This window comes from Peromyscus californicus, unplaced genomic scaffold (genome assembly GCF_007827085.1).
Source record: "Peromyscus californicus insignis strain IS unplaced genomic scaffold, ASM782708v3 Scaffold_8__1_contigs__length_139910024, whole genome shotgun sequence".
NCBI lineage: Eukaryota > Metazoa > Chordata > Mammalia > Rodentia > Cricetidae > Peromyscus > Peromyscus californicus.
In genome coordinates, this window is record NW_026294606.1 from 24,454,462 (window position 1) to 24,477,460 (window position 22,999).

At 41.1% G+C, this 22,999-nt stretch overlaps 1 protein-coding gene across 1 annotated transcript in view; it reads left to right on the forward strand.

Annotated features, from left to right (window-relative positions):
- LOC128103813 (uncharacterized) overlaps positions 1 to 22,999 on the forward strand; it is a gene marked incomplete at its 5' end in the record, with an annotated part of 276,502 nt that overhangs the window by 130,406 nt on the left and 123,097 nt on the right. The window contains 2 exons of the mRNA XM_052728456.1: positions 6,165 to 6,247; positions 13,656 to 13,768. Coding sequence (XP_052584416.1) covers positions 6,165 to 6,247; positions 13,656 to 13,768 — 196 coding nt within the window. The remainder of the gene's footprint in view (positions 1 to 6,164; positions 6,248 to 13,655; positions 13,769 to 22,999) is intronic.

Genomic DNA, 22,999 nt, shown 5'->3' on the forward strand with positions numbered 1-22,999 from the left:
AAAATATGTACAGTTTATGATATTTAAATCGTAAGTCAATAATTTGAATTTCAAAGCACTAATTAGATTCAAGTGTTCTGAAGTTAGCCAGGCATAATGCATGGCATGCAGACACAAAGTTGCCAGTGACTCTCAATCAAACTGATGAAGTTGTAAGGAAAGAGGTACGCTCGCCCTTGACTTTGACCCTGAACACACAACACAGGGCTGTTGTGTGTTCAGGGTCACAGAGCTCTGCACACGTGTGGAAGGAGTTTGCGGTGAACCATAGCACCCACCTCCGATCTTAAAGTATCCATTCGTGTTTTGTCAACACTACCAATGACCGGAGGACTTTTTAACAGAGTTAGGGACCTTGCCCACCCACAATTTTCTTTAAGCTGTCACAGAAAGTTGAGATGGACCACAGCACTGGGATACAGTGTTCTTTATTTCTGCCTCTTTCTGTATCTTAAAGCCATTATTGTTGATGCCCCAGTGGGCTGGTGTGTGCAGGGATGAGGAGAAGAGACCCACTGTGTCTGGTGGTGTATGGTCTCTGAAGTTGCTGGCCCTTCCCTGGCTGACTCTTTTCTAGGGGACACTTGTAAGCTCCTTAAAACATTCCCTTCCATATTCTTTAAATTCCCAGGGCCCTGGCCTCTCTTACCACTCCCTTTCTAAAACCAGGCACCCACCATTCCACAGCTACTGGTTCTTTTGTCTATGACTCTACATGGTGAAAGAAGATATCAGAGTTGAATTGAGACACACAGAAAAACACAGACCTGAGGAAATAGAGTCCAGGCTGGGTGGTGGTGGCACACACCTTTAATCCCAGCACTTGGGAGGCAGAGGCAGGCAGATCTCTGTGAGTTCAAGGCCAGCCTGGGCTATGGAATGAGTTCCAGGAAAGGCGTCAAAGCTATACAGAGAAACCCTGTCTCAAAAAACAAACAAACAAATAAACAAACAAAACAACAAAAAAAGAAGCAGCTGAGTCCAAAAAAGAAACGCTATCAATTCAATCCAAGCACTAATACAAAGAATCCGAAGAAATGAAGTACAAAAGCAAGCTGAATAAAAAGAAATAAATTGTGTTTTATAACATTGGAAAATTCCTCTCGTAAAATACATTGTCAAAAGGAATTAATAAGAAAATTCTGATTATACAGAGTGTACAGCACATGCACATGAGAGAATGTTAAATAAAAGTTGCATACCTATGGAGTAATCAGGAAATAACAACAAATAGGATAAAAATAAATCTGAAGAGGCAATGCCAGCAGCCAGAAACCTAACATTTAAAATTTTAAAAGGATTAAATCTTTTAAGAAGTGCATTTTAATGATAAAATGTATAATTATTTGCTAATGTATAATAGCAATATAACCTACACACACAGCAAATGACAGATATGTTGTACCTAAAACCTGACAAGGATTTTACACATATGAGAGATATATAAAAGGTCACTGATAGAGGTCACCTTCTCTGGTTATAACACTAATTAGTAATTAAGAAATGGCCTACTTGTGGCAAAGATTTGGGGAAATGGATTTTATTATATAGTGCTTGCATGTTCATAGTGTATGTGTATGGTATGCATGAACATGTGCATGCTGGCATGGATGTGGCTTCATTTGTGTGTGCACGTGCCCAGGCATTTGTGTGTGCATATACCCAGGCGTTTGTGTGCATGTGGAGGTCCAATGTTAATGTCAGGACACTTTCCTGGTTGTTCTTCACCTTATTCTTTTAGGTGGAGTCTCTCAATTGAACCAAATCTCCTTTATAGCTAGTCTAACTAGTCAGCTTGCCCAAACAGTCCCTTTTCTCTGTTGCAATTGCAGGTAGGCAAACAAGCCCGCCTGCATTTGCACAGATTTTGGGGACTGGAAATACAGGATTCTCACTTGCGTGGCAAGTGCCTTGTCCACTTAGTGATAGCTCAGGTCGATCCCAAAACACACTTTGAAAAGTCAGCCTACTGATTGGTATTGTAGTTGCTACCTATAATTCCAACATCTGAGACCCGCTTAGGCAGGATGGTGACGAGAAGGCATCCTGGACTACAAAGTAAGACTCTGTTACAAATTACAGGAAAACTATTTAGCATCATCTATTAATATTTAAGACAGCACTATCTTTGTGCCAGCAGTTCCATCAAACAAACATTGCCAAAATGGTTGTATTGTCTGAATCTTTTGATAAAAAATAAAAATAAGTAAGGAATAAATAAGTGAATGCTCACTGGAAGAGAAACTTCAATAAGCTACTTTTCATAGTGCTATGATGCTATGCTAAATGAAGAATACATTGGAGCTCGAGTTTCTGACTTAAAAGGAATTCCATCAGATATCGGTGAGTGAGAAGGAATATCGAAAGAGGCATACAATATTTTTTGTCCTTTATGTTCAGGAAGAAAAGTACATCAGTGCATATGTACATACCTTCATACACGTACCTAGGGGCTGAAACACAAGTTGGCAAACATAGCATGGCTTACACGAATAGGTAGAGTAAGATAAACCTTGGCTATGATATGAAACTTGACTATGATATGATGGCTACCAAGGGGAAAGAGGTCAACTTAAGGGAGAAGATCTATTCATGTATTGGAAAGATAGCTAATTTCTCATTGAATTAAAAACGGAAGTTTATGTGAAAATACATGCTGTGATTGTATTTAAGCTCAAAATATCTGTCTGCCTGTCTGTATATCACTTATCTCTCTATCATCTGTCCATTATAGGGAAGGCAGTTTGTGTGAGAACCAAGAAAATTTTAGAATTTTAGGTTCCTGTTTCTTAATAAATACTTTACTTCCTTAGCATGAACATTGTTTTTATATTTCCTGAAATATGATTTTATTATTTTTATGAATTTTTATTAATTGAGTATTACTTTTATTGTTTATGGTATTTAGGATATGTATGTATGTATGTATGTATGTATGTGCATGTCTATATATATATATACATATATATATACATATATATATATATATATATATATATATATATATATATATATATGCCCATTGAGAGCAGAAGAGGGTGTTGGATCCCCTGGTGACTGTGGGCCTCTTGATATAGGTGCTGGAAGCCAAGCTGTGGTTCTCTAGGAGAGCAGAGGACCTTAACCAGTGAGCTACCTCTCCAGTCCCAATATTATATTCTAACTTAAGGAACTCAAAAGTTGTTCCTGGTAGGCACAATTTCCAAGGCATTGTCTAAATGTCTGTGTCTATACTTTTACAACTTTCAAATGTTAGAAGAAAGGTTATCTGGATGAACCTAACCTAAAAAGAAATAGAAAGCTATCTTAGGCTGTTGATAGCAAAGCAATTGGAGATTCAAAGCAAGAAAAGACATGACTTGGTTCTGCAATGAGGGATCAGGGTTTAAAACTACTTGCTGTGGGATGGTCTGTATGTCAAATTGCTCTGATTAGTCAATAAATAAAACACTGATTGGCCAGTGGCCAGGCAGGAAGTATAGGCGGGACTAACAGAGAGGAGAATTAAGTGAACAGGAAGCTGAGTGAGAGAGTCACTGCCAGTCGCTGCCATGATAAGCAGCATGTGAAGACTCTGGTAAGCCACGAGCCACGTGGCAATGTGTAGATTTATGGAAATGGATTAATTTAAGTTATAAGAACAGTTATCAAGAAGCCTGCCATGGTCATACAGTTTGTAAGCAATATAAGTCTCTGTTTACTTGGTTGGGTCTGAGCGGCTGTGGGAATGGCAGGTGACAGAGATTTGTCCTGACTGTGGGCCACTCTAGCTACAACTACTGGTTGCTCTTTCAGAGGGCTAGAGTTTGGTTCCTAGCACCCATGCCAGGTGCTCACAACCACCTGTAACTCCATTTCCACAGGATCAGATGCCTTCTTCTGGCCTCTGTTGATACATGCATTCATGTACATGCACAGGCACACGCACAAATGAGATAAAACTTGAAACAGAAAAAGAAAAAAATAATAAAAGGAAGATGTACCTTGATGCTCTTGACTTTAAAGCAGAGAGGATCACCTGAAATGTGTCAGACATGGTAGATCCTGCCCACACCAGCAAGACTACAAGAGTCCCTATAGAACCACAGTCTTGGCTACTGCATTGATCTTAGCCTTGTGAGGCTTTCAGGAGTGAAGCCAGCAGAGCCAGGCTGTGCCCAGACATCCAAGCCACAAAAATAAATGTGATATAATATATGAGCGTCATTTTAAGCCACAAATTTGAGGTAATTTGTTCCAGCAGCAAAAAATAACATGTCCAATGTTTTAAAATGTTATATGTAAGTAGAAAACATTGTGTGGTTTCTTGAGTAAGATACACCAGAAGGATTAAATACATGGGCTTTGAGGTAAAATAAAACTAAGATCAAATTTTAGATTTTTGACTAATTTGCTTTTTGATTCAAAGGAAATTCTTTGATCTGAATCTCAATTTCTCAATCTGCCGAAACTCTAGAATGGTATAATGATAATAGTTTAAAGGTTTGGTGTGTGTGTGTGTGTGTGTGTGTGTGTGTGTGTGTGTGCGCGCGCGCGCACGCGCAATAGTAACCAACACAATACAGATGAGATTCTTAGAAAATACTAAAAAATGCAAAATGTTTTCTATTAGATGTTTCTTGTGCAACTATATAGCAAGAATGCAAATCATAAATCCTAGAATAGTCATACTTAAAGCTAAATAAACATGCTGCTTCCCACATCTTTCTCTTCTCTTCACCTCTAACTTGATTTTGAACATATCAACTTTGCTGCTTTACTCCCAGTAGAGAAGCTTGTCCAAGGGTTTATGTCATTTCATCTCAGTAGACTGAATGTCCAGTGTTGAGGAAGGGATACTTAGAAGATCTTACTTTTCCTGGTGTCTGTCTGTAGCTGGGCATAGTCCACTGAGGTGGGGTCAAAAATGTAGTGAAACTGTGTTCCCCTATAGTGAGCCACAGACAGGAGCTTGAGCCTGGCTGGATTGCCCCTGAAGGATCAAAGGTTCCCAAAGCATGCAACCATGTCCTAGAAATTTGACACTACTGATTCTACACTTGAAAACACTGGCCAGGGCAACGCTAAATGACAGATGGTGTAGAATTCAACTCTTGGAGGTAAAGGGTAGAGCAAGAATCAAGGCTTGAGTCTTCATACTTGTCTCCCTGTGGATGAAGCTATCACTCATTGAACTATCAACTTCAACAAAGCTAGTGCTGTTCCAAGATACTCCAAGCTCTAGAAGCTTCTAGAGTAGGATATTTGTTATGAGATCCTGAGTTGAGGCATTGGCACAGGGATTCGCTGAAGTGAGACATCCAGTTGATGGTGTGGATGACATAACATGGTAGTTAACACCTGCTTTGGGGATAATTTTGTTATTTATTAATAGTTACTTGTTTTTAGCTTAAGAAATGTCTGCTGGGAAAGTACCCTATGCCAATCATCACTAGACACTATTGGAAAAACAAAGAACTAAACACATTGTCTATAAGGGCTTTGTGGTGTAGAACAGTGTTCTTGACTGGCCATGCTTCGTCCCTCAGTAGGTGTTTTGGCAATGTCTGGGGATACTTTTCATTGTCCTAATGGAAGAGGATGAGATGAGAATGTAGAGGACATTTCTAGAATCCAGTGAGTAGAAGCCAAGGATGCCACTAGCAGAGCTTAAGACAGCCCCACAGTAAAGCACTCTCTAGTCCAACATATCAATAGTATTGAGGCTCAGAAACCTTCACACTGAGTGAGTCATTCAAGATGCAGGAAAAGTGAATAAAGAAAGATGCACAGCTTGCAGAAAGACAACTGTCAGCTTAGGATTCACAAGAGACCATCAATAAGCAGTGTAGAGGAGATGATGTAGAACTGCGGTCCCAGAGATGTACCTGATGATGGCGAATCCTCCCCTGACGAAGGTAGGAGGCAACTCCAAGACAGTGTACTTGTAAAATAAACCCACATTGTGTGGCTTATGGACCAGCCCAACTTTAAGTTCATACAGTAACTGACCTGAAACAGTGGGCATGGATCAGAGTGGTGCCTCCTTCTTTGAAAGGACTCTTTTAGCCCCAACTTGTCAGACTTTCTATAAGCTCTTATGTATTGGTGGTGTGAGATGACATCGCCTCTGAAGTGAAAATCTCTATAATCTATTTTTCCCACCTTTGTGTTTTTAACTCTAGGGAGCATTTCTTATAAAACTGATCCTTGCCCTAGGGACTGTGATCTCAACCTCTTCAAAGAAGTCCATGACTTACATGCTAAGGTAAGAGGAAAGACTGGTACCAGAAAGACCATGAAAACAGCAATCACTGATTATTAGCTCTGATTTCTTAAAATGTATTTCCAGGTTGAAAGTAATTTGTTCTTCAAAGCAGGTTGTGAAGTGTGGGACATGCTAAAGTGGCTAATGCCTAACAAATCTACAGAGCCAATAAATTTTTATTACATCCGATTCAGACTTCTCTAAGCTATTGGGAAGTCTAGTTTAAGTTAATCTGTCTGGGTGACATTCCATCTTGAGAAGACAATTAGAAAATGTGTTGATTGTGCTGTGTTTCAGGGACTTGCTTGGCATGATCAGAGCTGCCAGGAAGTATGTGTATCAATCTCATATTTTATTAATTTGTTTATAGTATACAGTGCCAGGGCTATATGGAACACAGGATCAAATACATAGTAACCTGTCACCATGCTGCGCTCCCAGACCTAAACAACAACAACAAAATAAAAATCCCAACAACTCAATAAACTAATTTAAATTAGGTAGCCCAGGTTTTAAAAATAATGACCAAAATGTCTTTACTGGTGTTGTGAATCTAGTTTTTAGATAACCATTTCTAAAACTAAGTGGTTTTTGACCATTATTCAGCAAATGTAGGCTAGGAGAAAGTTGAAGTAGCTGGGCATGGTGAGATATGCCTATAATATCAACACTCTGGAGGCAGAGTCAGGAAGATCACTAGTTTAAAGTCAGCCTGAGGAGAATATGTCAGAGAGAGAGAGAGAGAGAGAGAGAGAGAGAGAGAGAGAGAGAGAGAGAGGGCATAAGGATCAGGATGGCAATAGGAAATTCAAATTAAAGGATTCCTTCCATCCTGGTCTTGTCCTTTGTCTAAAACTGATCTGAGTTATCTTAATTATCTTGATTCTCTCCTTTTGTGTCTAATTAAATCTAGTTGTAAGAGAAACTTCCCATCCACAGTGGGCCAAATGTGTCATGGTCACACTGTAAGGGTTGATTATCACCTACTATATAGCCATCATCCTTGGAGGAAGGACAGCATATATGTAGTTCACACAATATTGAAATTGTATCCTGATGCATATGTTTAGAATATGCTCGCTCCGTTAATAGCAGCATGATGTGGTGAGGTGAGGTGGTCCAGTGGGCAAAAATGCTGGCCATGTAATCCTGGTGACCTAGAGTGAATCTCCAGAGCCTGCATAAAGTTGTAAAGGACTGACTTCACAAAGTTGTTTTCAGACCTCCACATAGGCACCACAGCACATGCTTTCCCACCAATCACACACCCAAACAATAATAATAAGCAAAACATGTTTAAAAGATAAGATTTAAGGGATAGCTCTATCGAAACAATTTTGCAGACTGTTCTTTTTTGTTTTTTCGAGAAAGGGTTTCTCTGTGTAGCTTTGGTGCCTGTTCTGGATCTTCCTCTGTAGACCAGGCTGGTCTTGAACTCATAGAGATCTTCCTGCTTCTGCCTCCCAAGTACTGGGATTAAAGGAGTGCATCACCACCGCCAGCTACAGCCTGTTTTTAAGACCAGCTTTAATGTCACTTCTGTTTTCTTTCATCTATAAGTAGCAGGTCACCATTCAGCACATAGATGGCACATTTTAATGCACACATGGCCAATTTCAGTACTGAAGATTGTGGTAGTTTTTCTACTTCAGTCTGTGTCATGGGGGGGGGGGGCGTGGCTGAGAAATCAAAAGACGGGAGTACTCTGCCTCAATAGCTGCATTGCTGGATGATAGTAAGGATTCTTACTTCTTACTCTCGTAATAACAAGTGCAGAGCTGCCATCCTCATCATGATTCCTGCTTTACAGGTGAGCAAACGGAACATGGAAGAAGGGACCTAGCCAGAATGACACCCACCTCAGCAAGAAGACTGCACGGGCACTGGGCTCTGAAGCCTGACTGCCTGGCTCTAGAACCTGTTTTGTATTGATTCAATGGTGCTTAGGAAAAACGATGTGCAACCCTTTCTCCTTTTAGTTAGATACATATTTTCTGCTCCCCAGCTTTGGGTGATCTTAACAAGGAACAATTGTCAGAGGGGAAAATACCTATGACCTGCTAGGACAGCATGGGTCTGACATCAACCTTTTAATGCCTTTTCCAAGGTTCTCATACTTAATTGCTGGCAATAAACTTTGCAGCTGGGAGAAAGTAGGAAAGATGGCCACAAATATAATCGATATAGAAACTCCAAAATTTCCCTGTGTTTTCTGAGTTTGTTTATTTAGTTAAGCAGTTATCCCCTTTCTTTCCTTTTTTCCTTCCTTCCTTTCCTTTTCTCTTTTCTCTCTCCTGTCTCTCCCTCACTGCTTGTTCCTTCCCTAGTTGGAACGGAAGCTAGATCCTTGCTCTCAGCACATAAGCCCTCTGCTGTTCAGCTGTGTCCAGTCTTTTCTTATACTTTGTTTGGAGACAAGGTCTCAGTAAGTTACCCGGATAGGCTTCGAATTTGCAATCCTCCTGCCTCAACCTCTCAAGTAGTGGTGATTACACTGCTGTGGCACCATGGCTAGCATCATTTTACTTTTGATATTATATTCCATGAATTGCCAGTCAGTTGCTTGGGACAGTAAGTTCTTCCCTGGGGGCCATGTACATTTGTCTAAATACTGAATCAGACCCAGAAGTGGTGTGGGCATGATGGGAATATTCTGAGTAGTCAGAGAGCTGTGTGAAGACAGACTTTGAAACACACTCAAGAGGCAAGCTGCTGAGTGTTGGAAGCAAGGACAGATATCCCACTTGCTAGAAAAAGATACAACACCCTCTTCACAATGAACTACCAGTCTGACACACCAAACTCCTACATAAGCCTACATTTTATATAGCAGCTGGAATTACAATTGATACTCATGGAGTGGCTGTGGGGGAATAAGGCTCACCCTGAACTTTGGAAGGAAACTATTGGTTCTTAAAATATCAAAGACCAGAGAGCCATCTGAATTTGTGGTTCTGAGAAGTCAGGGGTGCTGGCTATCTTACACGAGGCAGAAAGAAAAGCCTGTGGAATTGGTTGCTGGAGTCTGTCAAGTCTAACCCTGAACTGTGTAGCCTGAGATTCCTTATCTCTCCTGTGATGTCTTTGGCTGACACATGGGTGTGGATCTGAAAAGGAGAAGCAATATTTGTACTGTATGGTTTTAAGACTTAGGCTGACAATTTGAATCTACATTTACCATATTTTTTTTTTGGTGGTAATAGCAGCAAAGACAGAAACAACAGCATGTCTTATTAATTTGCTTTGATTCCTACATGCACCTGGCATTTGTTGTTATCCATGGCTTGCAATTCTGTGATCTTATTAACTCAGGCCTCTTAGCATCAAATCTTCCTCTCCTGTCCTCTTAAAAAAATCTCTGAGCGTTGCTCACGCTGGCACTGAAGTTTCCCCAGCTCTCTTCTGATCTTCCCAGGGCCGTTCAAAAGCATAGGTAATCCTCAGGATTCAGCCTTCAGACACCATTTCCGCTTTCCGGAGCCACCTCCTTTGATGGGAACAATTCCTATGCTCATCATCTGGCCAGATGGGCAGGTGCAGCACTCTTCCCTACAGAGCATGCTCAAAGTCCCTGCAAGGTGTCAGGAAAGCTGGACTGCTGCTGAGTGGTATTTTACTGTGCTGGCATAGCAAGGCTTCTCTACTGCACCCTGTCCCTGGCCTCTGAAATGCCAGCTTTCTCCACTGGGATCCTATGTCCTTGACCTTGTTCTTGAGCCCAGGGGTTTAGGGAGGCAACTATGATCAAGGGGCAAAAACATCTGAACAAGCGTATAGGAACTCTGCACTTTGTTTTTTTACTGGAGAAGCAAATAGACACAGAGGTCATGAGGTCAGATGACCTTGGAGCCTAGTTCTTTCCTGTATTCTACCCAGCTTCCTAAACTCCTACAATAAATGCACCAGAAAGGGAGTTAAACACCCACTTGGCCACTTATGCTGTATATCACACTGTGCAGATTCTGTTTACATTAATATTCTAAAACATCTGAGGGCTGGAGAAATGTCTCAAGGGTCAAGAGAGCTCACTGCTCTTGCAAAAGGTCTAAGTTCCATTTCCAGCACCCTTATCAGGTGGTTTACAACTGCCTAGAACTCCAGCTCCAGGCATCCAACAACTCTGTTCTCCATGATCATGTGCACTCAAATATGCACATACTCATATGCAGACACACACATTTAGACACAATTAAAACTAAAAAGAAATAAAAAATAAAGCATTTGAGGGCTAGTGTCTTACTCCTAAGAAGAATTACATAAATATAAAATTATATATATTATAATATTAATATTATACACAGTAAAATATATGATGTAATATATAAAATATAAATATGCAGTGTGATATGTAGTATTTAAAATATATTTAACTTTTTATATATGCATGCTTACCTCTATGATTTCTATTTACAAAGAAAGTCATAATATGTTAGTTCCACACAATTATATATAAGTCTGAGTTGGCTTTCATTAAACTGAGGTCTGATCTGTGTAAGACAAACAGTCTCTCTACTTCTAAGACTAAAAGCCTTCTATTCATGGACCTTGTCCACCTGTATTCAGTAAGCGTGGAGGGGACATATATGTGTGTCTTCTGATAGTCTGTTTACATTCTCACTACAGCATTAGCATTATGCATTGAGGTTTCCAAAACTTCTTGAGATACTTGTTCCTCACTCTATACTACCCATGGGAGAGAGGTCTCTCAGCCCTTCCTAGTCAATGCTGGCTCTGAATAGCAAGCCTCATCAACCAAATATTTAGTCCAGCAGTGTGGAAATCAGATTCTGAGTTTCAGAAATCTACCTTCAACTATTTGCTTTTTATTTATGTTTTGAGTCAGGATATGAATAGCCACACATATAATATCTATACTGTGGTGTTCTAGAACAGATTTGCATACTGATTTCTCTTCTAAAGTACAGGTAATAACATTTCTAAAGTACTACTTCAGGAAAATCCATCCCCAGGCTTCCAGTCTTTAAAGATAATGTTTCTCTACTTCATAGTTCAGGCAGGACTTAAATCTGGAACGAACCAGAGGGCCTCCTCTGTCTTTTAAGAATTGACACTACTGTAGTTGAAGCCTTGTTTATTAGGCATAGAGTCAAGATAAAAATTTGTGCTTAGTGGACACCTGAGAGTATTAGATGCCATGGAGATAGCATATAAACCCAGGTTCTCAGCTGGGGTTCCTTTTTCATTGTGTTCACATTTTTTTAAAAATAAAAATTCTTTGTATTCTTGTTTTGGGGAGGTTTATTGCTTTGGACATGAATGAGTTTCCATGATTTCATACTTTTCAGAAAACCAATTTGAAGTATTTTTAGTGTATAGATTTAAATATTTATTCTTTAAAGAAAATATAAAGAGTTAGGGAACTTTTTTGAGTTTTGGAATTTATTCATATCTTTCTTTATGACTTAAAAGCTGGAGGCAATGTTCATCATTGCTAGTTGTAATGTGAGTGAAACAACCTAATAACTGTTTCTTGAACATCTAGTATGTTTTCTTTTCTTTTTTTTTTATCATGCTAGGTTCTGTGAAAGACCCAGTGATATATACTGAATCCCACTCTTGTCAGAAGCTTAGTTGAGGAAACAGGACAGATATTCATAGATTAACCAAATAGAATGCATGCAATGGTCTCTAGCATAAAACACCTGCATTTTTGTAGGTAAAGGCTGTGAGTGTGTAAGCCAAACTGATAGACAAGATCTTGGCATCCATTTCAGCTTTCTTTTATTCTGAATTATTAATTTTATATATATGAGTATTTCCTGCATGTCTTTGCACTATGTGCATGCCTGGTACCCCTGGAACACCTTAGGACTAGGGTCACAGATGCTTGTGAGCTGCCATGTGGGTGCTGGGAATCAAACCCAGGTCCTCTGGAAGAACAGTCAGTATTCTTAACTACTGAATTATCTCTCCAGACCCCACTTCAACTTTCTATCTAGGAAGATAAAATAAAATGAGAAACTCATAAAGAAGTGGGATCAACTTATAATTTAAATGGCTACAAAGACATATGGGACAATTCAGAAGTCTCACATTTTTTTTCAGGAATTTTGACACTCTTCAAGTTCCTCAGGAATGGGGTAATTAAGAACACCAGTGTGAATAATCTGATCAGAAATGTTTTTATTGTTTTAAGAGCTCTAAAGGCTAAGGAAGATAAAAAGGACCACAATAGAAAGTATTTCAAATTCATGGCTGTCATAACTGGATTTTGTTCTTAAAGTAATCAAACTGATCAGTTCCGTATAAAAGAAATAAGCCCCGATGGATTCACTAGGGATTTGATGACACATTGACTCCACCTGGTTTTCTATGGTTTTCCTGGTTCCTGCAACCTGCCCACCCCAAGCCGAACTTTGTGATTGCAAAACAAATTCTTGAGTTATGCTGACACTTGGATCAGCTGAGATCAAGGAATTTCAAGAAACTGGCCCCTACCAAATGACAAGTGAAAGCACGAAGAGGAAGACAAGGGTTTTAAGGCCACTGTTATAAATGTGACACCCAGTGTCCCACTGTTCTGGGCTCACGTTCTTCAAACTCCTTTTTGTAGCTGGCGTTTGTACTAAAATCTTCCAGGAGACTCCCATACATGAAACAGGTAAAATGTGAGGTGATTTGGTGGAAGGGGAAGAGAGGCCCCTGCTGGGGTAATTGTTCCCTACCCCACTTTCTACCATAGCAGGACTCCCAGGTTGAATGACAGGTCTCTAGACCCAGCGTCATGTTGCACGATTCTTTCAAATTCTAATAAATTAGCTTCACAGACACTGTACAAGTACTGAGCTTAAGGTTAGGAGGGTCATAGGTTATAGCACTCAGAGGTTAATGGAGGCAAAGCTAGTATGCAATGGCCTGCTGAAGCATAGAGCAGAAGGAGACAGAATCTTAAGAACTCATCAAGTCCTTCTTTCCTGTTTTTGAAACGCAGCTTCCTCCCTTTCTTTCCCACAGACTGGCTATGTAAATCTCCTTTCAAATGTCCTTTGCTAAGAGCTGATGTAAGGTGCACTCCTGTTTTAACTTAGAGCCAAAATCCCGATTGAGTGTAATAGCATCATCAAGGTTAGTTTGCTTTTTAGTTGTCAGTTGTAACAACAGGTACAGGTGCCATTCAGTGTGCTTTAACATGGTGAATGCTCCATGCTCCTGCCTTTGTGCAGAGAAGAGTTTGGTGAGAGAATACCAAGCATGCAACAATCCAAGGAGTACTGGCGACTTGTTGTGTAATCGGTGATTCCACAGGTCATCCTGGAGGAAAAAACTCTTGAACCTAGGTGAACTCGTCATCTACTATTAATAAAATATTTATTTCTCTCTCTCTCTCTCTCTCTCTCTCTCTCTCTCTCTCTCTCTCTCTCTCTCTTCATTGATTAATTCTAACAAGGGTGATCATTCTGTGAAGGAAAGATCTACTGTGTGGAGACTTGGAGATGCTGAAGATTATTCAGGGGATACATCTTACCTAGAGGAATTGGAGAAACATCGACTTTCAGTTTGGTGAGTGTCTTATTTTGCCTTTTTATTTTTTTATTTGCATTCAATGACTCCAACAAATCTCTCTTTGCCTTATTCTGCTGTTATTTATTTAGTCCTCAAATTGATTATGTATTCATTGTAGACTATAGCATATCTATCCTGGCCCAGGGATGTTCACAGTCCAATGATAGAAATGAATATGTACATTAGTACGTTATGATTTATGGCTTTTTAAAAAAATTCACAAAGTTCCCCACAGAAGAGATGAAGACGAGATCCCTGAGAAAGTTGGAGTTGATTGTTAAAGAGGGGCCTGCATTAGGGAAATGGTGGTGGGATGGTAGAAACTGAAACTGAAGACTGAATTGGGATGTGGCTAGGTATAGATGCTTAAAGCCTCAGTTCACTTATGATCCAGGAAGGCCGTAACTATTGCTGTTCTTTATTACTTGTCTAATGCTTGTGATTGTATTTGTGCAAACACCTGTAACACATGAAATGAGGTGGGGAGCTCTTAGGAGCGGAGGCTCTCAAAGGTAGTGAACATGGGGTTTTCTAGTGATGTGTCCTTCTAGGCACCATGGCAAAGTGTGACAGAGGCAGTAAGTTTGGAAAGAAGAGACAGGAGAGCCAGTGAAGGTCCAAGGTCATGTGCTCCCCTCACTGCTTCTCTGCTCACCCCAAGGTCCTGTCCTGGAATGGCTTTCCCATTGGGCAATTTATCTGCCCTGTGGCTTATTTATCAAAGTTTACACTTACTCTTCCACCTACTCGAGGTCATTACATTAACTCAAATCTCATTATCCAGTCACATGTTCTGGAGTTCTTGCTGGCATTCATTTGTCTTTCGAGGCCTGAATACATTTACCCATGAAGGCCTATGGTCTCCAGGCTTAAGAGTACATTGTTTTCTGTGTGAAGGCATTAATTCTCATTTACATGTCTGTGCTACAAAAGCGAGTGCTGGGCTTCACCTCTATAGGTTCACACTCTTTTGTTTTTTCTCCCGGCAACCTTTATACAAGTCTTAGTCACTATATAACGTACCTTTGGCGAGCCTGAAAAAAAATCTAGCACCAAGTTCTGCTAGCTGGCCAAGATGCAGCTGGACTCCCTGGGGCGACTACAGTCATGTCTAAATGAGTAGCTGAACTTGGAGAATCACTTTCTTTTTTTTTTTTTTGGTTTTTCGAGACAGGGTTTCTCTGTGTAGCTTTGCGCCTTTCCTGGTACTCGCTTTGGAGACCAGGCTGGCCTCGAACTCACAGAGATCCGCCTGGCTCTGCCTCCCGAGTGCTGGGATTAAAGGCGTGCGCCACCACCGCCCGGCCGGAGAATCACTTTCTTAAGTGGTCCTGTTTGAATAACACATCTCCACAGTTCTCTCCTCTTACTCTCTTTCTAAAAGGAAACTTTTTAAGCGCTTTTCCACTTTTACACGGTTTTGGCCTCAAATTACCTTTGCTCTCGACCCAGTGTTAAAAATCAGTGTCTGCCTGATGATGCTACCTTCTACTAGCCAAAGAGGCAATCCTACATTTGCTTCTTATGTGACTTGAATTTCATTTTTGCTCCTTTCTTATCTGAGCTACTTGATTTTCACATGTTTCTGAGCTACTTTGTGCTCACTGTAAATTTGGCTGAAAGCAGAAGGCAGTAACCCTGCCACACCCTGAGTGTTATGCTGCTTTGAAATTTCCTCTGGCCTATTATTAGTCTATTATCTTTGAATGCAGCTTCACTCAAATGTCCAGAATGAGGGCAGAGCATCGCTAGAGTCTTTGCCAAACTGTACCATGAATCGCCTGAGATCAAATTCCTCGTAGAGTTCTTGTTCCCATCTGAACCCTGTAAGTATGGTCTTGACAGTCTACTTTTCTATCAGCATTCTAGTCTTCCACATTTTCACCAAAACAGTGTATTAAGCTCAGCTTTCAGAGCCTCAGTGCCTCCCTAGCCCAGAGATCTCAAGTCTTCCACATTTGTCCTCTGTACTGGTTTCTAAAGCTTACAAAGGACATGGTCAGATATGCCCCAGCAACAATCCCACTTCTTCGCACTGATTTTCAGCATTTGGTCTTTTTCCTTTTGTTGTGACAAAGTATCAGATAGAAGAGATAGGTAGAAAGGTTTGTTTTGCTTCATGCACCATGATGAGCGAGGCATGGGCACATGATTAGAAATGCATCACAGGGCCATCCGGAGTGGGTGAGGACTATACCTCCTGATGCAAGAACTGGAAAGGTGCCTTTGCAAGTGAGCAGGTGGGCAAGAAGGACACTGTGCACCTGTCTTGGAGACATGATCTAACACATTCAGCTTTACTGATTCCTAGGTGGGAAGGCCCTGTCATCGGGGTCAGTTTGTTTGTAGAGTACAACCTACAAAAACGTTGGCTTTGTAGATTGATCAACCTGGGTACGGAATGCAGTTCTGACACCACTGTGGATGCATGTTTAGCCCTTCAGTAACTCTTTTCTCTTTCTCAAGCACATCTGATAACTCTACTCTGTGGGCTTTTAGTTACCATGAGTGTTGAATGATAATCTATACGAAGACTGGAAGACATAGATTCTTAATAAGGGAAGCTACTGTCAGGAGTGTTTCACAGAAAGGTCCCATCTGAAAGTAAAAATAGAGGACTGTTATGCTAAAAGCTTGGTCCCTAACTTGTGGGACTCTAGAGGTGGGGTGGTAGAGCCTCAGGAGATAGGCCCAGTGGAAGGGAGTTAGGTCTCTAGATGCATGCCCTTGAAGGGGAGATTGGGACTAATGCTCTTCCGGGTCCCTCTTTGGATTCCAGCTGTCATGAGGTCAGGAGCCTCCACCACATGATCTCTGTCATAATATCCTGCACTGACACAGTCCCAAATCAAGAGGCCCACACAGCCGTGAGCTGTAAGCTTTGGAGCCATAAGCCCAAACAACCCTTTCCTCTATTAAGATGTTTATCTCAGGTAATTTGTCACAGTGACCCAACGCTGACTAATACAAGGGCGTAGGTTATTCAAGATGACTTGTCATTCTCCACAGCTGTCTTCCGTTTTTGTTTGCCAGACACACTAAGAACTGAATGACATGAGGGCTTTTCTGCTTCGTTCCTTCCTTCTCTATCTGGAACGTTCACCCACTTCCTTGTGCTATGGTTAGTACAGATGGCAGGTCTTACCATCAGTTTTCTTTTCCAGAAGAGGCTATCTATCCTGGTGATAATACATAAAAATAGAGTCTGCCCCTAGTGTGGTTATTTTTTTTCTTATCACTCTGTTTCCTTTACAAATTTACCTACGTCTTAAAATAGTATTTTCTGTTCACTTGTTCATTTTGTTGCTCTCTCGCCTTTTAGCAAAGCTGCAGGGAGAAGCCCCTCTGAGCTGCTTACAGCTGGGTCTTTAGGCCCAAGACCTACAGTCCTTGCTCTATAATGCAATCTGAGCAGTACCTGTTTGTTGAGCCAACAAATACAATGATAGATGAGTGAACATTTTTCTCTCCACCTCTCACCCGATTGACTATTAATCAATTAATTTACTTCCAATCATTTTCTTCTCTAGAAATTGCTGCCGCTTTTAGAAGGGTAGTGTGGAATCATTAGCTACTCTGCAGATCTTGTTTTGAACCCAACTTGAGGATATGGGGGCTGCTGACACCTCTCTAAACTTCTGTTCTCACTGGTCTGAGATACAATCTGAACAATTGCCTTGATGTTTTTTTATTAGAGCTAGTAAATCATGTGCTAGTGCGGCCTTTGCCTAAATCCTCTCCAAATCCTCATAAAATGCAGTTAACACAGAACATTCTACTACCTGACTTCAAAGCTAAATATGACGTCAAGTGGGTAACGTGTGTCCCACGCCAGCAAGTTTGAATGTTGTTTTCTGTGTGCGTGTGTGTGTGTGTGTGTGTGTGTGTGTGTGTGTATGTGTGTGTATGTGTGTGTAGTGCTCTGTCTTACACTCTGACTCACTCCAATAGCACCATGCCTCCTTTGAAACTATCAATTTTAGAAAATTTGGTAGATTTCTGAAAACCTCGGTAAACCATAGCTACCACCACCCATTCTTCCTCCTCCTCCTCTCCCTCCTTCTTCTTCCCCTCTCAACATACGGGCACTTTAGCTAGTCAAATGCAGATTTCATTTGTAGCTCTCCGTCATTTTCATGCAATTTTTAAGACTATTAGGCTTCTTTTCCTCAGCCAACAAACTGTTCAATTAGTTTGTCTGTGACTGTGGAAGAAAATGTGTTGGCTGTCTGTCCCTCAGAAGGCTCCGAAAGTCCTGGAAACCATAGGTGCAAATCCTTGGGGACACACCCAGCAGGATCTGCATCTTCCTGTCTTCCAGTGCACAAGGCCTGTGCCACATTAACATTAATATGTTAACATTGTTTTCCTTCATGTGTATACTTCTTCTTGAAGATTAGATACTGTGAGATCGCCCCTCCCCACACACTCCCCATGTTTTTATAAATGGCAAACATTTAATAAATATCTGTGGAATTGATATATGAGGAATACGATAAAAATACTGGTATTTCCAGAAGGAAATTCTGTAGAAACTTGAAGGCATTCTAGGCTAGGGTCTCTTCTATAGTTAATGTTTGCCAAAAGGCTGGGAAGTGCAGGTAGTTGTTCTTATTGGCCATCTTTCTGTCCAGATATGTCCCCATCTTCTGATAACAGACCTCTCCATCCCCATTCCTATATAACCAAAGGCTGGCTGACACAGACAATGTTCATGTGACCGCTGTGATTAGATGAGGGATTGGTAGTTCACCTGGAGAAGGCTCCCACACTCTGACCTGAGGTTTTGTTTGTTTTGTTCCTTCTTCTCAAAGTCTTGAGCTGGCAACCCTTTCACTAGCCACACTTTTCTTCTTGTTCAAAGTTACCATTGTAAATGACTTGAAACTAAACAAAGTACTTCATCAACTGTTATGCTGAAGTCTAGGTGGCGTACGTGATGTAAGGATAAAGGCCAATGAGAAGGCGAGTGATAGAAAGTAGAGGATAGCTGTGGGCTGGCATGAATGAAGTAATATGAATACACAGATAAACATGGCACCCCCCAACCTTCTGTGTTGCCTTCCATGGTTGCAGTTACATGCAGGAAGCTATGGTCCCAAAATATTAAATGCAAGTTTCTATAAATAAGCAATACATATGTTTTTAATTGTGTGCAATTCAGAGTAGCATGATGTAAGCTTGCACCATCTCTGCACGTCCAGCCAAGCTATGAGTTACTATGCTGTTTCCATGCTGAAATGCCACCATCCTTAGTGACTTTGCCACCTCAGTTACCAGACTGACTGTGACAGGATGTGTGTCGCACAGTAGCCTAGGAGTATGTGCCGTGCCTGTCACTCATCTCTGTTCATCTCATCACTCAGACATTGTATTATCTGACGTTATCACGAGAAGGAGAAGATTACGGTTCAATAAGGTATTTGGAGAGCGAAGCTTTCTCCACATATCTGTGCTAGAGTATTTTGCTGTAACTGGTCCCTTTTATTATTAGACAGTTTTTAATACCATACTGTTCTTAACGTGCAAATGTAACTGCCGTGGGTAAGTCTGCACAGGAAATCATAACGGACAGATTTTGGTCTTATCTATGGCTTTAAGCATCCATTGGTGGGGGGCTATCTCAGAACATATTCCCTTCAGCAAAGGAGGAGTCCTGTTTTATTTTAGGTCAAAAAAGACATTGTCCACTGGGAAGCTTCCATTTAATTTTTTTTCCCTGTGAGAGCAGGGACTTTGGGGAGAACGCTTATAAGGTCCATTCAGTTAATTACATAAATAACCACTCATTTGGCCGTTTAAACACAGCCATGGAATCCCATCGACTGCAGAGCGAATTGAGTTCCGGGCTTCCTAATGAAGCACCTTAATCTTTGTGCAGGGCTTTCTCTGAACGAGGAAGCCAGGGTGTGTGTTAAGTACCCCTGGAAGCTGTACTCACGCGTGCTAGAAAGCAGCTGATCCCACATTGGTGGCTTAGAGAAGCTAATATGGGTTTCCAAGGTATCTAACTTCCTACTGGGAGAAGGTTCCAGTCAGGAGACAACCTTAAAAGGATCCCATTACTATTCAAGCGCAACGAGGTGGCTAGGCAACAGGAGACTCACACACATTTCAGAGCAGGAAGGGATCTGGGGGATGACTTAGCTCAGCCCTGTCAGTTCATACATGCTGCATAAAGCTGGGACCTGTCGGAGCACAGTGGCTTGCCTGAGGTCATAGAGCTGCTTAACGCTGGAAGTGAGCTGGATCTCACTTCCTTTCCATCTCAATCCATCTCAGTTGTACAGAACAAGCTCTCCTGAGAACAATGCCACTCTTTTCAGTTTCCTGTTTTCTCTCCATTGCATAAGGCTCTGATATTTATTTATCAAGGCTTTGATAAGAAAGTGCCGATTTTTGAGAAAGTCCATCTAACGGATCAATGCAAGTTTCCTTCTGTCATGGAAGTGAGGGGCAGATGCCCAGGTGTTTGCAAAAGGCACACGTTGCTGGCCCTTGTACACTGAGATCTATGTTCTCTTTAAGAACATCCATGGCTGCCCTGGGTGTGTTGCTGAGGGAAGGTGTGGGTGAACTCTGCAGGAAAGCTATCGTTAATGCATGCGATACACTTGCCTTTTTATAACACACATGTGATTTGACATTGAAATAGAATGCAGATGCTTCTTTGATTGGCGTATTCCCCATTGGGCTTCTGTAAAACACCTTCACATATGGTCTGTCTCCTTCCTGAGAAATGACTTGTTTATGTCACGCGAGCAGAGCAGATTGATTTTACAGTGAGTAAGGAAGTTGATGAATTGTACGTTGGAGAGAAATCCTTGTCTCTGCAATCTAAACACTTGAAAATTAATGTTGCCTTTTGGAAAAGCCTCTCATGATATGCTCATGATCTTTCCTACTGGTTAAGTGGAGACACACCTGTGGTCTCACTAAACAGAGTTGCCCGGGTCCTTATGATCACCTCAAAATATGAGTTTTCTTTTTTTGCTGTTAAATGTATTATGAGACTTTTCAGGTCAAAGACTGGCAGTGCTGTCTCCAAAGAACCAACCCCTGAGTTTCAATATGTGTCCATGCTGTAACCAGAATAAAGCAGTCTGAAGTGGGTAGAAAGTAAAACTGTTTCCTTAGTTTTCAAGTGCAATTTTAATATACAATTCTTGTACTAAGTAGCTTTCTTGAGGACGCCCAGCCCCTTTCTTTCAAATTTTTGCTGTACAGTTCACTGAAAGGACCAGTGTATCTTCATCTTCACACCTGTGGTGATAGACTAATCACAAGGACTCAGGCAGAGTTTTACACATTGTAAATCTTTCTCATCCACTCCTCCCCCATTTATGCTCATAACTGCCTTGTGATTGGTTTTAACTTGGAATTGAACTCATGAACCCATACAGGCTAGGAAAATGTTGTAACACTGAATTACATCTCAAGCCCACTTTTTGCTTTCTACTTTGAGACCAGGTTTAACAAAAATTGCTTAGGATGGCCTTGAACTTGCTACCTCTTGCCCCAGATTCCCAAGTAACTGGGATTGCATATTCTTGAAATGTATCAGAGTATAAAATACATCCCAAAAGATTTGGCAGTGCGCCTCTCAACACTTAGCTGATTCTGTTGTGCCACTGTCCTGCTGTCCTCTGTCACCCCACTTCCCAGCCTCAGAGACACTTACAGGCTTTAGGTTCTGAGTATTTCTAAAGTTTCCTCTACTCACACACCCCAGATAGCATGGGAGGAATGAAGAGGAGAAGCCATGGAGAAGAGCTGTATACCTACACCAGATTTAGAATGCTTCAGCAGAGCAAAATACCCACACAGAGCCGGGCTTGGCAGCATAGACCTGTTAAGGGATCTACTTGGGAGGCTGAGGCAGGGAAATCTGAAGCTCAACGTACAGAACTAAAAACTTATTGAAACCCCGTCTCAAAGAAAAAGGGAAAATAGAATCCCAGAGAGCAAGCTCAGTCGTGGCGCACTTGGCTGGCATACAGGGGGGCCTAGGTTGAGTCCCCAGCAACAAGTGGAAAAACAAAACAACAACGAAAACAGAACAAAACAAAGCAAACCATGGAGGCATATTCCTGGAAGTAGTTGATCCATGAGCCACGTGCAGGGAGGTATGTATTGACTGATGTTTTCATCTTTTAAGATGTGGGTAAAGCATGGTTGTGTGTTTAACTGGAAGTACCAGTCTTATTGCCTAGTAGTATAGGCTCTGTGAGCATAATCTCTTAGCTCAGACTAATTCACTCTATGAACTCAACTAGGTAAGGCAGGAGTATGCAAAACCATGAAGTTTTTCCAACCTGTTTTGCCCCAATTTATCAGTAAAATGAAGATAATAGTACAATCTATTTTTTTTTTTTTAGCAAATTCGAATGTGTACATTAAATAGGGAAGAGTGGGGCTGAAGGAACAGTTCAGCAGTACAGAAATGCTTACCATGCATAAGGACCTATCTTAAGGGTTCTATCTTCAGCATCTAAGAGTGTAGACAGTGATCGTACATAGTAAGTGCTCAGTAAGCGCTGTAAGTGCCAGCTATTATTACTACCCAGAATTCCTTCCGCCTCTCCGTTTTCTACAATCTTCTGTTTTCTTGCCTATATTTAATGTTTTAAAATAGTGATATTTTGGTTTTTTTTTAAATAAGCAAAATATTTTGCTAGTAACCAAAAGGTTTTTCACTGGCACATAGGGTGTTAATGATAGAAGGTAGAGGAATAAGCATATTCTTTTTCTGTTGGTTCATTCAGCAGCAAGACAGACACATGGTTTTAAGCTCCTCATTTCTGTGTGTGGGTGAAGTTACCCGACACAGCTCAGCTGGTCTCTGCCAGGGTCTCTGAAAGGTGTGTTTGAGGATTTGGCTGTGCTTTCATTTGGAGGATTAAGTGAGGAGGAATCCCCCTCACCCTCATTCAGATTATGAGTGAATTTTATTATCTGCAGCTGTGTGGCAGGGAGCCCTAGTGTTTTGCTGGCTGTGGCTGGGATGCTGCCCACGGCTTCTAGCAGGCCAACTGCTGTTCCATGTGATGTGGGCTTCTTCTGTACAATCAATTACTCTATGCGCTATATGAGGGACTCTTACCTCAGGTGGGACAATTCTCTCAAATGCTAAGTCAGGAGGTGATTTCCCATCTTCTCTCTCAAAGCAACCCCCCACAAACAACAACAACAATAAAACCCATATACACCAAGACCCAAAATGAGTTA